This window comes from Geospiza fortis, unplaced genomic scaffold, assembly GCF_000277835.1.
Source record: "Geospiza fortis unplaced genomic scaffold, GeoFor_1.0 scaffold1278, whole genome shotgun sequence".
Taxonomy (NCBI): Eukaryota; Metazoa; Chordata; class Aves; order Passeriformes; family Thraupidae; genus Geospiza; species Geospiza fortis.
Genome location: NW_005054536.1, coordinates 379403 through 395725, shown reverse-complemented (window position 1 = coordinate 395725; position 16323 = coordinate 379403). Strand labels below are relative to the sequence as shown.

The 16323-nt window shown below is 41.2% G+C and overlaps 1 protein-coding gene across 3 annotated transcripts in view; it reads left to right on the top strand.

Annotated features, from left to right (window-relative positions):
• The window catches only part of ANK2 (ankyrin 2), a 149614-nt gene that overhangs the window by 28017 nt on the left and 105274 nt on the right, over window positions 1–16323 (top strand). For all 3 annotated transcript variants that reach the window (XM_031063856.1, XM_031063859.1, XM_031063857.1), the window contains exons 2-4: window positions 4367–4468; window positions 11406–11504; window positions 12020–12118. In XM_031063856.1, the coding sequence (XP_030919716.1) occupies window positions 4367–4468; window positions 11406–11504; window positions 12020–12118 (300 nt within the window). The remainder of the gene's footprint in view (window positions 1–4366; window positions 4469–11405; window positions 11505–12019; window positions 12119–16323) is intronic.

The window sequence follows — 16323 nt, the reverse complement described above, 5'->3', positions numbered from 1 at the left end:
GCAGTTTATTTGTTCCTAGTGATCTGACAATTCTTATTTATAGCTGGAATTACCTATCCTCAGTCAAAAGTTCATAGGAAAAGTTAAAAGATAGGAGACTTCTACAAGGTCCAATAAAACCAAATATTCCCAAAAGTCATAGGTTTAGGAATGCACCTTTAGTGTCATCTAGTTCCACTTCATGTCACAGGCAGGGACACCTTCCACTGTCCCAGGTTGCTCCAAGCCCTGTCCAACTGGCTTTGCACATTTCCAGGAATGGGGCAGGCACAGCTTCTCCAGGCAACATGTGCCAGGGCCTCACCACCCTAACAGGGAACAATTTCTTATGTTATCTAATATAAATTTGCCTTCGTATCTATATTGTGTACTAGAATTGCATTGCAAACACAATGTCTTTTTAAAAAAGTAGTTAGTGAGGACTTGTCATGCTCTGTCACTGTGTATGTATTGAGAGCAGTGCATTAGAAAAAGCTGGTTAAATCCACAGGTGGTGATTTCAACCCATACTATAAAATACCATCTCAGTATTTTCTAATCCCTCACACCATATTCTTATATCATGTTTATAATGTGTTGATTTGACTGACCTTAGGGCCTGCATGTACACAGCATGAACCTTATTCTGGCTGCCTGGGCTGAGGGTGGAGGGCAGAGCTGCCAGCTGGGACTTTGCACATTAACATGTTGGCTTTGGGGCTTCCCAAATTACAGGGCACTCATGTTCTCGTGCTCACATGTTGCTGCTGCTTAAGGTGAGCTCTTCTCCTGTAAACCTTTCCTTTCCCCACTGGCAGAGTGTTTGCTTTCAAGCATGATCTGCTTGTAAAACTGTGTAAAACTCTCAAGAAAACCGCTCGGGGATATGTGCTTAGGAAGAGGGGATGTGATAAATACCATATGGTTCATGGGACTATGGATCTGTGTTTTTGTCTTCTTTCTTGTAAAGGAAGTGCCTTCAAATGACAATTTGTTGACAGCTTTTCTTCACCAGTCACTGAACTATAAAGATGGATATGGTGGTTTCAGTGAGAAACCCTATGAGGGACTGTGAAGGGGCTATGGGGCAGTGAGAGCTGTGAGGGGCCATGAGGGGGTTCTAAAGGGCCGTGAGGGGCTCTGAGGGGCCATGAGGGTCTCTGACAGACTTTAAGAGGCTTTAAAAGGACTGTGAGGGGCTCTGAGGATCTCTGAGGGGCTGTGAGGGGCTCAGAGGGACCGTGAGGGATTCTGGTGGGCCATGAGGGGTTCTAAAGGGCCATGAGGGGTTCTAAAGGGCCATGAGGGGCTGTGATGGACTGTGAGGCGTTCTGAGAGGCTCTAAAGAGACTGTGAGGGGCTCTAAGGGATTGTGAGGTCTCTGAGGAACTTTAAGATGCTCTAAAGGCCCATGATGGACTGTGAGGTGTTCTGAGGATCTGTGAGGGGCTGTGAGAGACTCGAAGGGGCCATGAGAGATTATGAGGGGCAGTGAGGAGTTCTGAGGGGCTCTGAGAGACTGTGAGGGATCTAAAGCTCTGTGAGGGGTTCTGAGGGGCTCTAAAGGGACTGTGAGGGGCTCTGAGGGATTGTGAGGGGCTCTGAGGGACTTTGAGAGGCTCTAAAGGGCCATGATGGACTGTGAGGCGCTGTAAGGGGCCATGAGGGATTCTGAGGGGCAGTGAGGAGTTGTGAGGGATCATGAGGGGTTCTAAAGTGCCATGAGGGGCTCTGAGAGACTTTTAGGGGTTCTAAAGAGCTGTGATGGACTGTGAGGGGTTCTGAGGCTCTGGGGGGGTCCATGAGGGGCTCCGAAGGGCTGTGAGGGGTTCCAAAGGGCTGTGAGGGTCCATGAGGGGCTGTGATGGACTTTGAGAGGCACTAAAGGGCTGTGATGGACTTTGAGGGGCTCTAAAGTGCTTTGAGGGGTACTGAGGGGCTCTAAAGGGGCTGTGAGGGGCTCTGAAGGGCCATGAGGGTCTCTGAGGGACTTTGGGATGCTCTAAAGGGCAGTGGTGGACTGTGAGGGGTTTGGAGGGGCCATAATGGCTTCTAAAGGGCCATGAGGGGCTGTGATGGACTGTGACGGGTCTAAAGTGCTGTGAAGGGTTCTGAGGGGCTCTAAAGGGACTGTGAGGGTCTCAGAGGGACTTCAGGAGGCTCTTAAAGGGCCATGATGGACCGTGAGGGATTCTGAGGGGACATGAGGGGCTTTGAGGGATTTGTGAGGGGCTGTGAGGGGCTGCAAGTGGTTCTGGAGGCCATGAGGGACCTTGAGGGGCCATGAGGAGCTCTGAAGACTGTGAGGGGCTGTGTAACAAGATATTTCAAGAAATTTACGGAATCCATTGGAAAAGCTGACAGATCCAGATTCATTGTCTTCTCTGACATGATAAGACTACAGGAAACTTCTGCTGTTGTTTACTGGGGGGATTTTGTCAAAATGCATTTGAATTTGAAGTGTGCTAAAGTGAATAAATGTTTGAGACAGTAGTGCTGACAAAAATGCTTTTTAAAAGCATTAAAAGAATGGGACAAAGGACAAACTAATAACAACCTGTTGGAAAATTAGATTTGGCCAACTGGGAAGGAAACTAGATCTGAGTATTCTCAATTTCTAAGTCTTCTAATCCTTGTAACATGTTGCAGAATATTTTCAATGCTTTGTGGCCAGTCTCTTGTACTTGTATGGGAATTTATATATGAAGCATATGGACTGCTGAAATACTCTTTGTGTAGACAAGAAGTTAATGTTCTGCATTATGATCATTATTCCAGTGTATGGAAAGAGTTTTGAAGTGACTGGAAGTGATGTACACTGCAGTAATTTGATTATGAGGTAATAAAATTATGAATCAAGGAAATGAGAATCTGCTTGGAAAGCATTGCTTGTGTCTTGTTAGCCAGAAACAAATCACATAGAGTTGTGTGGGCTTAGCTACACTCTGAAGTCCCAGCAATAATGGGGATGTCAGCACTTTCAGCTTTTTATATTATTCTGTGTGAAAGAAAAACAAGCAATGGTTGGTTCATCCCTAAGAACCCAAAGTTGTAGGTGGTAATTTATTGCATCATTCTTTCTTAACCTTTTAAAAGTATAAAGCTGGCGATTGTAGTTTTGCTATGGCAAATGATTGTTGTAGTAGTAAAGCAGGAAAAAAATGGGGAGAAAGAAAGTAAAACATGTATTATTGAGGGCAAAGCTGCTTTTTCCAACCAGTGTGTCCAGATTTACCCCTCAGGCACTCAGATATTTGTTGTTTGTTAATGTTTTTACCAAGACATGATTTTTTTCAAAGATACTTAAATATTAAAACATAATTTGATGTCTTTATGAGCATATCCTGATCGCAGGAAAGGATGTGCTCCCAAAGACATATTTTTGTCTTGGCATGTAACACGGTTGTAAAGGAGGCTGATTTTGATGAGATCCATCTGTTGCAGATTAAAATAGGTTGGAATCGGGGATTGTGAAGCAAGTGATAAGCAGGGTGACTGAAAAAAAATGCATTGGAACGGATTGGGCAAGTGAAAGAAGTGGCTGGAAGCAGGAGGGGTTTAGGATATTCTCATGATGAGAAGGAGCGAGTCCCAGCCCGAGGGAGTGCAGGCCGCTCTCTACCTCTGGGCTCTGTTTTGTGTCGCAGACAAAGGCAAGAGGGCTGAGGTGTTCCACATTCTGTTGCTTAACAGTGCGTCCCACAACCTGGCTGAAAAATGCAAGCTGATTTTCATAGCATTTCTAAATCTTTTTTTTTTTAATAAGAGCAGGCAGTTTAGGGGTGGGACTGTTTGCAGCATGATCCTGGATTTGGATACTCAGCCTTGAGCACTTCATCCGCTTTGTTCTAAGGTTAGCTACATGTGCAGTGCTGCCCACTTTGAGCATAGGTATCTAAAAATAATAGATCTAAATCTGTAAATAACATCTATTCACATCTATAAACAACATGCATAAATACATAAATAATACATAAAATTATATATATAAAGAGATTATATATGTATATGTCATTCTCCAGAAAACTACAGTTAGCAAGCTGATGCATTTATGTTTCCCTTGTTGACAATATCAGTTACTATGATTGATGGTTGTTTGGTTTTTGGGGTTTTTTTTGGTTTGTCTGGTTGGGTTTTCTAGTTCTTGCTAAATTTTGAATGTCAGCAATTATTGCTCTATTTTGCTCACTCTGACAGGTCTGCAGTTCTTTTGTGCCATTATCGTCTACTTTAAATATGCTAATTAATGCAGATACAATTCAAACTCAGTTGTTTCACGGCTTTATTCTCCTGCAGCATAAAATGTAGAAACCTTTCACCACTGATGAGGTTCTGCTCTGGTTTAAGCAGGGGCTAATTGGAGAATTTTTTTCTTCTCTTTTTACAGTCTGACAGCAATGCAAGCTTTCTTCGAGCTGCCAGAGCTGGCAATTTGGACAAAGTCGTGGAATACCTGAAAAGTGGAATAGACATTAACACCTGTAATCAGGTAAGATATTTCATGGACACAAGCTTGCAAGAGTGAATTGCAAGAAACCTGGGCACTGTAGAGATGTGATTTATCTCTTTATCCTACTGAATGTGACGTGCTCAGCCCGTGGATTTTCCTTAGCCATCCCACGTGAAGCCTCTGATCCCCTGAGAGCTCAGGTGTGGGAGCCTGAGGCTTCCCCTGTTGTTTTTGTGAGGTCTCAGGGGGTAGGTAAGCACTTGAGTGGATGTAGTTGTAGCTGCCCAGATAATTCGTGCCCAAGCAGATTAAAATCTTGGCAATCACCTGCCCTGGCAGTGCAGTTCTGGGTACTCTCAGATGGCTAAAGGGGTAGCCATGGGCTTTCACCTTGTTTCACAAAACTAAATGTGTTGTTATCACTGGTCAATAATATCTACAACATAACATAAAAGGTACTTAAATGTTGTGCTTAACATGCTGTCTGTCCTTTCAAGAAAGTTATAACTGCTGTAAAAGTACACTGTTAAAGTTTCACCATTGATGTGACTGTAAAGTGACACAATGTTTTGGCTTGGCTCTTCTGTAGCTCTGTCATATAAATCCAATTACTTTGGCTTCATAGCTTAGGGACCTATATTTGCAGCATTTATTTAAGTGACTAGAACCATCAAGTTTAATAAGACTCTAACTGTGACTTAAATATGCAAGTAAGTGTCTGCATCAGTTCTGGGAAGTGTCTCGGCTTTCTAGTGAAAGCACTGCAGTTTCTTGATGGGGAATTTGACAGCTCAGGCTTTATGGTGCCCAGCTTTCCCCTAACTCTTAGCCAGATTTGATCAGAGTAACCACTAACTGGACTATGGTTATGCCATTTGGAAGTAAAATCCCAGAATTGTGACCACTATTTCTTTTTTAGGGGGGCAGGAAAAAAAAAGACTAAATGGGGCAATCAGGAGTAAAATAATCTAAAATGTTTGGTGCTACCACCTTCCCTGCTGAAGGAAAGCTGCAGATGATTAAAGAAGGCATGTGTCAAATGGAAGCTGGGGCACTGGAGTGAGAGCAGATCTGTTGGCTGTGCCAAGGAATTTAATGATGAGGAGGATAAGAGCTGGGGCTTTTCATGTTCTTCTTGTTGGAAATATATAGGAATGTTTTTGTCTTACTGTCTAGGAGAAATTTTACTTTAAAACACTTACTGTCAAGGAAAACTTCCTAAGTTTTATGGCATGTGACCTGGCAAACTTCAAGTTTCCCAGTTAGGAGAGAGTAAAGCTAGTCTCAAGTTCTTGTGTTCAAATAGATCCCACAAGTTTTCCATCTTTGTTATAAGCACCAATATTAACAGAGAGATTCACCCCCAGGACAGAGCACAGTTAATATGATAATTACTTAGGAACATTACAAGGTTTTTTTCCCAGTGTTCATATTCTCTTGCTGGTTATGGGAGGAATATGGCAAAAGTTGCTGCAGATTTATCCTGTGTAGAAAGTGCTTCCTACCTGCAGCTGGTGACAAAGCACCACTTGTACCATGTAGGGGAGATCAAAGCTTTCACCATCCACAGAGCACAGCCAAGCACTTCAGCTTCTGGCAGACTCCAGTTCTGGTGCCATATAAAATTGCATACAGTGGTTTTCGTAACCAAGACCGTCAGTGCTTCCAGTGATTAAGCATCACTGGTGTATTGTAAATTTTATTGGGAGTGGGAGCAGACTCCCTCTGCTAGAGGTCAGGGAATATTGAGTAAGCCATGGCAGCCTTCAAGTTATTCCTCCTCCTTTGTCTCCTCCTCAGGGTTTAGCAAGGGTGTGTACGTCATTGTGTTCCAGCTGTCTAAGGGGAGAAGCAAACACAGTCTGTGCAAAATGCAGGGGTGTGTTTTATTTTTAACAGTGAGATATCTCAAGGCTCTTTTAAAAATGGAGCTTTGTATGTGCAGGGTATTTTTCCTCAGTAAAATGCTATTTTTAGATTAGATCTCATATGAGAAAACCATACATAATGTTAAATATAAGCTTTCCTGAATGGAGAGAACACCAGGAGATTCTTTCTTCAGTTTCAATGTTTTTTCTCATATCCTGATTTTTCAGAGTGATATATCTTTATAGATAATCAAAGTATTTTCCCAGTGTAACTGTTGCCAAAAATATGATGGAGCTTAATGTTTCTGGGTATACTGAACACAGAGTAGTTAATCAAACAATTATATAGTTAACAATTAGACATGACTTAAATATGCTTTGTTGAATGCTACCATCATAACAAGTTCACCTATTATTGTATTGCCTACTTTGATCTGAATTCAAGCACCAGCATCTCTTCTGAAAATCATAAATCAACTCTGTTTATTTCTGGAGAGAGTTGAAAATGTTAGGGGACAAAATTCCCCAGTTTATGAGGGGTCCCTTAAAAAAATCCAATTCCTGGTATTTTATAGGATGTTAACCAATAGCAATTGTAAATATGTTTCCTTTAAAGCTGCTTTCCTATGCTACAAATGTAGTTTTTTAGGATGTGGTTACTGTTTCTAGTTAATGTAGCAAGAGAAAGCTACTTGCTACTACATCTTGCTCAAAATGTTGCTTAGCAAAACAAATGTTACGCTGTGCATTTGTGCAGCCCAAGGTTCCAGCAGAAGTTAGACCCCGAACGCTGAGTATTCTGAGTTCATCAGCTGCCTGCTGATTTTTGAAACTGAATTGGGGATCCAAAGGCAACATAAAGTAACGTTTCTCCATCTTGCCTTGGGAGACCTGTGAGTTTTCAGGGTGATGTCTTGGAAGGAAAAATGTGATGGTCGTTGGCATTTGCTTTGAACAAGTCTTCTGTGCTCCTCTGTGAAGTCTAATGCCTTGAACAGATCAGGGTTCAACTATGAGGTAGTTCTGGGGGCCTCCAGCTCCAAGACTTTCTGAATCTCTGTCAGTTTCATTTTTGCTCTCGTTTTGTTGGCTTCTTTTTAATTCAGCTGGTCTCTATTCCTTCGGTGGCAGAGAGGCAGAGCACAGCTGTTAATTACTCCTTCCCTCCCTCCTTCCAAGTGGAAAGGCACTGCCTCTCCTAGCAGTGCCACTTATGATCTGAAGGAGCACTGCAGCATAATGAGGTCAGCAGCACCACATTTGATGTCACTTTCTAGGTTAATTCATTTTCTTGACTTCCTAGACTATAAAGCAACATAAAGGGAGAATTTTCATAACCTGATTATGGTTTTTTTTTCCCCACTGCCCACTTAACTTCTTTGTGATATTTTTAGGAGGAACTTCGACAAACATTTGGACTTCAGAAAGCCATGCCCAGCTCTCTAATGTACCCTTTCCCAGATCTCTCTTGGAAAGAGGTTGCCACATGCACATTTTACTTCCCTGAGAGATTTATTCAGAGGAGAGACTTTACAGAGCCATCTACTAAAGAGAGAAAAGTATTTGAGTTTAACAAAGACTGTGGTACTTCTTTCTAGTTTCTGTTTCTGCTGGTAAAAGGAGTTAGTGCCACCATACAGTGTTAATCACAAAAGCTTTTTAATTTTCATTGTGTTTTGAAGTTATGCTTTGCAATTGGGCTGTTATCATAGAACCTTTCCCCCACTTCCTTCAAACACTTTCTTTGCCCCATTTCTGTGTTTCAAGTTCTTTATCATTCTCACTAATTCTCACCAGCAGAAGGTGACTTGAGCTTTCTAGGACTGCCAGGTCTGTACCTGTCAGTTAGAGCTGAGCTCAGAGGGAATGGTGTAAAAGCCCAGAGAACACTGATTTGGCTGATTCAGAATGTCCTGTGAACTACAGGTTGATCTGATGCTCTGCCAAGACATAGCTTTTCCATGTTGTCAATTGGCTTTGGCACAATAGGGTTAGGTGGGAATGGGAGAAGCTATTGGATCCGGGTGATGTCCCAGAAGGAATAAATGGCACAGCAGGATTGATGCTGAACCAGGCAGTGATGAAAGAGCTTCCATTGCATGAGGACTGCTCTGTGAGGCAACTGAATACAAAGGCAGAGGTAGTAGGGAATTTTTCTGGGTGATTTCCAGACAAGAGCAGTGTCAGTGTCTGTCTTATGGGGAATAAGCGTAGGCTGGTGATTTTTAGAATGTCCAAGAAACCCCTGAAGTTTTCCAGTGCAGTGAAAATACCAAGGGTGGCACAACAGGAAGTGCTGTGAGCAGTCAGTGGTACATGCACATTTGTAGCACTCCATGGGACAGAAAGCATTGGCGTCTCTGCCTTGGTGGTAGAGGAGAAAGGGAATTGAGGGAATCAGACACTGCAGGGAGGAAACATTTGTAAAGAACCACCAGCTTGGAAGGCTTAGTATTAGGTTATTTTATGGGAGTTAATATCACCAAGGAGTCTCCAAAAGAATGGCAGTTATGGCATATGCAGGGTTTGTCCTTATGTGGCACAGTTCTGCTTAGCAGACAACTAATTTCACCCTCCCCAACTTTTTGGTGGGCAGGGGAGAGAAAAAGGGACGTGTCAGAAACCTTTGTTGTTCTGAACTACAAAAATCCACTTGACAGGAACGGAGGAGTTGCATTGATTAAATCTGAGATTCCATCATCAGAAGTAGCAGGGATCAGCCACGTGGGCTGGGAAATAATTGCAGCGTTGGTTCTGATTAGGGAGAAAGAGAACAAAAGTTGCTTTAAGGCTTCGGTTGTGCTGGCCCTCAGCATTTAAAGTGCAGGGCTTGCTACTGCTTACCCCAGCTTGCTTTATTTAAGGAATTATGGAATTTGAATGTCTATAGTCCTATTTTAAGAAAGAGTTTGTTCCTGTAAGCTTTTTACTGGACCTCAACTATTCTTTTTGCTCATGTTTTAATGCATTAAAAACAAGTCCTGTGTTGTGAAGAAACTCAATGGATGCAGCAATATCAACTTTCAGGTGCTTAACATGACATCAACAGATATGTGGCTCAGAGTTAGGAATACAAGTATTTTCAGAGATTAAGCACTGGGACAAGCCTTGCTCTCTCCATATTTTGGCACATAGTAAACTAAAACAGAGGCTTATCCTCATCCTTTTGTATTCAGAGGCATTTATGGGCCATGAATTTTGCAGTTTCTCTGCTGTTTGTTCCTAAAGAGTGAAGAAGTTTAATGATGTGTTGCAGCAATACATCAGCTGTGTACACTGTGAGGAGGACAAGCTGCCCTTCAGCTTCCCATGGAAAGTGCTGATGAGAGAATCTGTGAGATCAGATACAGAACAGGTCTTTGTTCTTAAACAGTGAGGAGAACACTGTGTTTTCCCACAAAATACTAGCTCAAAGCTCTCAGCCGCCATAGGTAGTAATTATGGTTAGTTGATACTCAGCTGAGATTAAAAACCAAGAAAGACCAGAGTTTTCTGAAACATGTTCGGCCTGCAAAATATTCCCTGACACAGACAGTATTCCTCATCCTGGTGATTATGGTCAACCTCACTGCATATTTTTGGCTAAGGATTTATCCTTGACCAGGGCATGGCACTACTGCTATCCCTGGGCTCTGCAGCTCCATAGTAAGCGTGTTTCCCCTGGAATAAGGGTGTTCTGGCTGCTGTAGCTTTTCCCATGTAATGGGGTTTGAAACCACATTTCTCATTAACATTTTCTGACTACCAGGCTGCAGAAGGGTGTTCCTCTGCTTTTGGCAGCCTGTGACCATGGCCTTCCTTTAGTTCCTTTGCTTTTCTCCTGGTTCCACTTATGAATTTGACCACAAAATCTGCCTGTGCTGTTCACATGGATGCAGAATCAAATGGAGTTAGTGCTGAAATGTGTTTGCATTGCTGTGTCTGAAGCCATTGGACAAACTCCCATTAAATACCTCCTGTGAGGTGCTAAGTGCTTTAAAATCCCACTGGAAATTACAGGCTCCAGCTGCCTCTGTGAATGGACAAATGAAAGCCAGAATGTTGCCTGTTTATTTCACAACTGAAATGACTATGAACTGCTCAGAGACAAGCAAAGTGATAAAAATTCCACAGTGCTGAATTTGCTGCTGGATACTCAAACACCTGAGTGCTGTTCCTGATGCCTGCAATATGGAAACCAGGAGAATGCTGGAGGGAATGGCAGTATTTGTTGCTGTCACCTGCCTGATGTAGCATGAAAAATACCTTAGGATTGTGAAAAACAGGCTGGCAATTCAGCTACAATAGACTGTAATTTTTTTCCTTGGGTGGAAGGGGGATACTAGGAAGAAGGAGATCAAGTTTCCATGGCAGGAATTTATATGAGATGAAGTATCCTGTTCCTGTTTAATGGGAAGAGGATTTAGATGCTGACTTTCTAAGGTTACCTTTTCAATAATCCTTGTATTTATTTAAGTAATTTTCTTTTCCTTTTTGAGATTAGAAAACCTTGAAGTTTAGTGAAGACTTGCTCATCAGATACAAGCAGAAGTGCCAGATCGAGGATCAGTTTGCAAGTCAAAGTGATCAACAGCCATTTTGGCCTATTTGTGCTTGTGGGTTTCCATGTGATACCAGTTATCCCAGAGGAGATAGCAGGGTTCAGGGTGGTTGCATCAGCACCGAGTAACTCTGATTGAGTAGACATATCCCATGTAAATTTGGCTAAGTCCTGTGATTTCTCAGTATTGATAAAATCTCAGCAGGGCTGGATAAGGTTACAGCAAAGTGAGGCAGAAAAATACTCAAGGTTTGAAATACTGGGCTCCATGGAGATGCCCAAGGTAGTAGTCTGTGGTAATGAGAAGTTATTAGAAAATAAGCAATCTTTTTGGATGCTCACAAAATGCAGTTTGGTTTGATGTATTTGTTACTATGAGAAAAATGTTATGGGAGAAGTTTGTCCCACAGAGCCTGAGCTTAAATAGCCATGTCTGAAGTATCTGACTCATGCAGACAGTCAGCTAAGAGATGTAATAGCATTCCAGCTCCTAAGCTTCTCCTGATCCTAGGGCGAGGTAGGAATGTGTATCTGATATTTGTAATGGATCTGGCCCTTGTGCTTACAGAATGGGCTCAATGCTCTGCACCTGGCAGCCAAGGAAGGCCACGTGGGACTGGTACAGGAATTGCTGGAAAGAGGCTCGGCTGTGGATTCTGCCACTAAGGTAATTGATGCACGTCTCTAAGTTTATCCAATACATATGGCAAATACACACAAAACCCTGAAAAGTACAAAATAAGAGAATAATGTAAATACTGCACAGATATTTAAACTGTTATTTCTATTATGGCCTGGGAGTTGGCTTTGCTGAAACTCATTGATAGTAAATGAAGAGGAAAATATAATTTGTAGTGTAATACAGGGACAGCATTAGAAGTTTTTAGCAATGTCATGTTTTCATTATTTCCAGTGACAGGTCCTCCTTATTTTAAGGAGAATTAGTATAGCTCCAAGCAGTAGATTTTTTCAAATCTGTGAAAATCAGTAATTGACTTTATAATATCCAGCGTCTTTTATCCATGGGCACAATTGAAAAAACACCAGTGGGATAAATTATTTTCCCCTTAGCCTTTCCACAGCCAGGCACATGCACATGAATGCTATAAAAAAAACCTGCTGATTGAAATGATTCCTGAAAAAGGGTAATTATAACTTGCATTTTCCCCCTCCCTCTAACAGAAAGGGAATACAGCCCTGCACATTGCATCCTTAGCAGGACAAGCTGAAGTTGTCAAAGTTCTGGTGAAGGAGGGAGCCAATATCAATGCACAATCTCAGGTATGATGCTCTTTTCCCTTCTCACTTCTAAAAGTTATTTGGTGAGCTCTTGTAAGATCTGAGGTATTAGACACTGCTTCTAAACATCCAGGCCTGACAAAACAAGCAAACTGAGGCATTCTCTCATAAGCAGAATAAAAGTAAGTACTGAATTGAAGTCATTATGCTCTCATTGTGTGATCCAGGAACTCCTGTGGTTGGTGATAAAAAAATTTCTGAAACAATTTCTGGAAAAAAGCTAGGAATTACTAAAAGATTCCAAAGGCTATAAATATTTGAGTGGAATTTGGTGAGCAGTAACAAAGAAAATAATTTCTCAAGGGTTTGATTTTTACCATTGCTTTTTATTGTTACTTTTTGGCGAAAAGTTTGCAGATAACTTACTCTAGGTTTCTGAATTCCTTCCATATCAGAGAGAATTTCAATCAAAAGTTTGTGATGTACATTTGAACTGGGGAAAATCCTCTTGTCCTGGCAGGAAAACCAACTGTAAAAACTGCCCTCTTTTTGCCCTGACATGAAACTTGTCTGGCGTTCTAAAACACTCCAGAGGACAGGGTGGTGTCCCTTACCTATGATTTCCTTTGATTAGGATTAAGAACAATTTATCAAATGAATAATTTGATCAATGTTCATAAATGCTGCCTTAATTATAGCAACTGTCTGTAGCTATAAGGGGCTGACCGGGTGGTATAGATGATAAAGAAACTGCATCTTTGTGAAGCACTTGGCTGGTGCTTTTTTACATCCTCAAAAAAAAAAAAAAATTCCTAGCACTAGCTCCACACCTTGCTTGCCCAGACCTGGGAAACTGGGACCTGGAGCATTTCCACTTGTTTGGTGTTACAAATTCACCATGGAAGGGTAAGGTAAGTGGAGAGCAGGAGATGAATAAACTGCTTTACAGAGTGAATGATTGTCTATTCCTTTAGCACATTTTAAAACAAGGGAAAGAAACTGAAAAAACCTTAAAGTTGCCTGACTCCAAGATTTTAAAAATATTTTCTTTATTATGCTTTTTGCCCCAAAATGATGGAACAACTCTCTCAGGACAGCTGATGGTCAGTTGCTCCCCATGCTCTGTTCCCATTAAAGATGAGAAATGTAATTCCTTTGTTCAAAAATTTAGCAAACTCCTTTCATAATGAACAAACTGGATTATTTCTTTGTATATTTATCAGCCTTTTTATGTATATTAGAAGAAAAAGTCTTTAATGTTTTGAACATGGTAAGAGAAATAATTGTTAAAAATAATACTTTCATGCAGCACTATTCCTCAAAAAGTCTTCCCAAAAAGCTTTTCCTTATGCTGAAAAAATGAGGTTTTCTAAATTAAAAAAAAAAAAGAAAATCCAGTTAGAACTGGAATATGTTCATGGATATTACTTTTTGTAGTATTCTAGTTTTGAAGACATTTATTGTTAGCACTGGATGGTTTGTGTAAGGTACTCAGAGCTGTTAACAGGCATTTGCTACTTGACTTAGTGGAGTTAATCTGATGGAGGACATTTTCCCCATTACTCCTCACTGGTTTGCTCCAGGCAGGATGTATTGGAACTGCTGGTTTACAGATGTCCTGCCTTTGTGCCTTGCTGTCTTAATTAAAGAAGTCCTGTTGACTTGACTGGGAGCAGGAATCCTTAATGTGGTGTCATCCAGCTTTGGGGCCTTTGGATTGTGTCTTTCTGCCTTGCTGTGCTTTCCCAGAAGTGATGGGTAACGTGGGTAAAAGCTGCTTCAGGCAGATGTTCAGAGGCTCTTGTTGCCACTGCCAAAGGAAATATTCCAGTGGAAGGTGTCCCTTAATTACAAAGTAACTTTTTAATGCTCCATGAATGGAATGAAGCTGATGAATGCTGCCTTTCTGCTCAAGGTTGCATTGATGTGTCAAGAATCACATGTCATAGAAAATAAAAGTTAGAGAGAAAAAACCAGAAACTGTGAAATCAATAAAGAATAGACATGTGGTTTGATAACAGATGAAGCAAGGTTCAAACTACGGCTGGTCAAAAAAGAAAAATATGAAATTAGATAGGAAAAAAGGAAAGAGAATGATTGAACAGAATGTGCTTGAGTTCTCAAAAACTTGAGTTTTCTTGTCTGGAAAGATGTCACTGATAAAAAAGGTGAAGAAAAATATATCAGGAAAGAGCTCAATTGAGAAAGTGAGTAATGAACAAAAATACACATTATAGGTAAAATAGAACGCAAATGTGACAAATTATAACTGAAATGCTCAACTTCTAATTTTTATATTTTCCCTCAATTCCATTTTTAAAAATAGGTGCCCCATTGTCACCCTCAAATCTTTTAGCAGCCGTTGTTGCTATTGAGGGTATATTGCATCTTCTCCTTGGTATCTCTGTTATTTCACATTTTATATTTTTTAGGTCCCTATGAAATGCCCTTTGCTGGTAGTGATTTAGTGCCAGCAGAGTTGCTCTTGTTGCAGCATTGCTTTCTCTTTAAAGAATTCAGTGTCTGTCAAATCCATTCTTGTTTTCAGTGATGACAATTTCCCATAGTGACAGAATTTCTTCTTTGAGGGTGAACAGGTAGATAAAGGAGTAGTTGCGACTTGAGCTTGTTCAGTTTGTTGTTTTTTCTTTAGTTTTCTCAATTAAATGGCATAAAAACACTGGCCTTCATCAAAACTTACAAGCAATGACATCTGAAACACCACACTCATTTTCCAGTTCCTTGCAACAGCAAAATAACAGAATTATCTCAGGAAATGCTATTAAACCCACTGAAACGACTGGGTTTACAAACCCCATCTGTGCTATCTGAGCTGTTAAGCATTCTGGGCTCTGATTTTATAGATTTTGGGTTTCAATTAGATTACTTTGCTTTGCCCTTCAGCTTTATGTTGGCCTTCAGAGATGTTATTTTGTTCATCTTCCTCTTTTAAAAACTCTGTTCCTTTTGAGCTAACATGTCATCACTGCTATTTTTAGAGAAGTAATTTCTATTTTGATGCAAAGCCTAATTGCACAGTGATTACTAATTGAGTGACTCCACTTCCAGTTGCGTGCGTGCCATTTGAGGGCTCACATCTTCCTTGAGCATGTTTCAGGCAATGGCTGGGGTGAGGGCACACCCACAATGGCCAAAGATCTACAAGATGCTGCTCTTTGCTGGCATATTTCCACCTAGAACTGGACAAGAGTGGGATTTTTTTGGCTCAGTTAGAAGTGCCTTTTGCTACAAATATTAAATAGTAAATATATTTATATAATGAGTATCTATAAGCCCCTGTGGTTGACTCCACACATAGTTCAGTGAGCAGACCTAGACAGATATCATCAGGTGAAAACTCAATTTTTGGAATTTCTCTCATTGATTCGACCATTTTTTTGGTCCTGTGTAGATCTGACCAGGCTGCACTTGTTGATAATACAGGGATGGTGTGAAGGAGAAAACACAGTAGGTAATCCTGGGGTGTTCCAGACTGTTCCTTTGAGTTTCGTGTTTCCTTGAGCAATAGATCAGGGTCTATCCCATGGATTGATAATTGATGCCGTACATGCTGAAATATGTATTCACTTGGGTAGGTGATCCTCTAGGTACTTAGGACCAGTGGGACATTCAGGAAGCATAATCACCACGGAGCATTGGAATGTTCCATCCCTCTCAATGAGATTACAATTCAACATATTAGGAATTCCTACACAAGTTCTTGAATTTTTTCCAGGTGGAAGAAGTATCACCAGATTTAGTCAGTCCAATCCTTTCCTTTGACAAATTACTCTTTGTTCTTGTTGCTTTCTCTTTAAGTCATCCTGGACCGTCAGACTCATGTAGAGGCATCAGAGATGTCCAAATGCTGGAAATCATCCTTCCAAATGTGCTGATAGCCTGACTGCAGCAATCCTCATAACTGAGTGTACCTGTAGACTGTCCCTGCAGCAGTGATGCTGAGCTGTCCTGACCATGCCTTCCTTAGGGAATGGATCCATCCTGACATTGCCAGGATGAGGCACTTTGATAAATGCCGAGTGATTGAGGTACAAAGCTGAAAAGTAGATGGCAAAATGAGGAAATACAATCTGCTCCTGTTTGGGACTGGTAAGGGAACTGTCACACCCTGGAGCCACCTAAGAAAGAGGTGATACTCTTCAATGTTAAAATTCTTGCCACTGAGTTTACAAGGGAATGTGTTCCCCATTAGTGCAGTTATGTTTTGACCGCTGCTTTGTATAGGG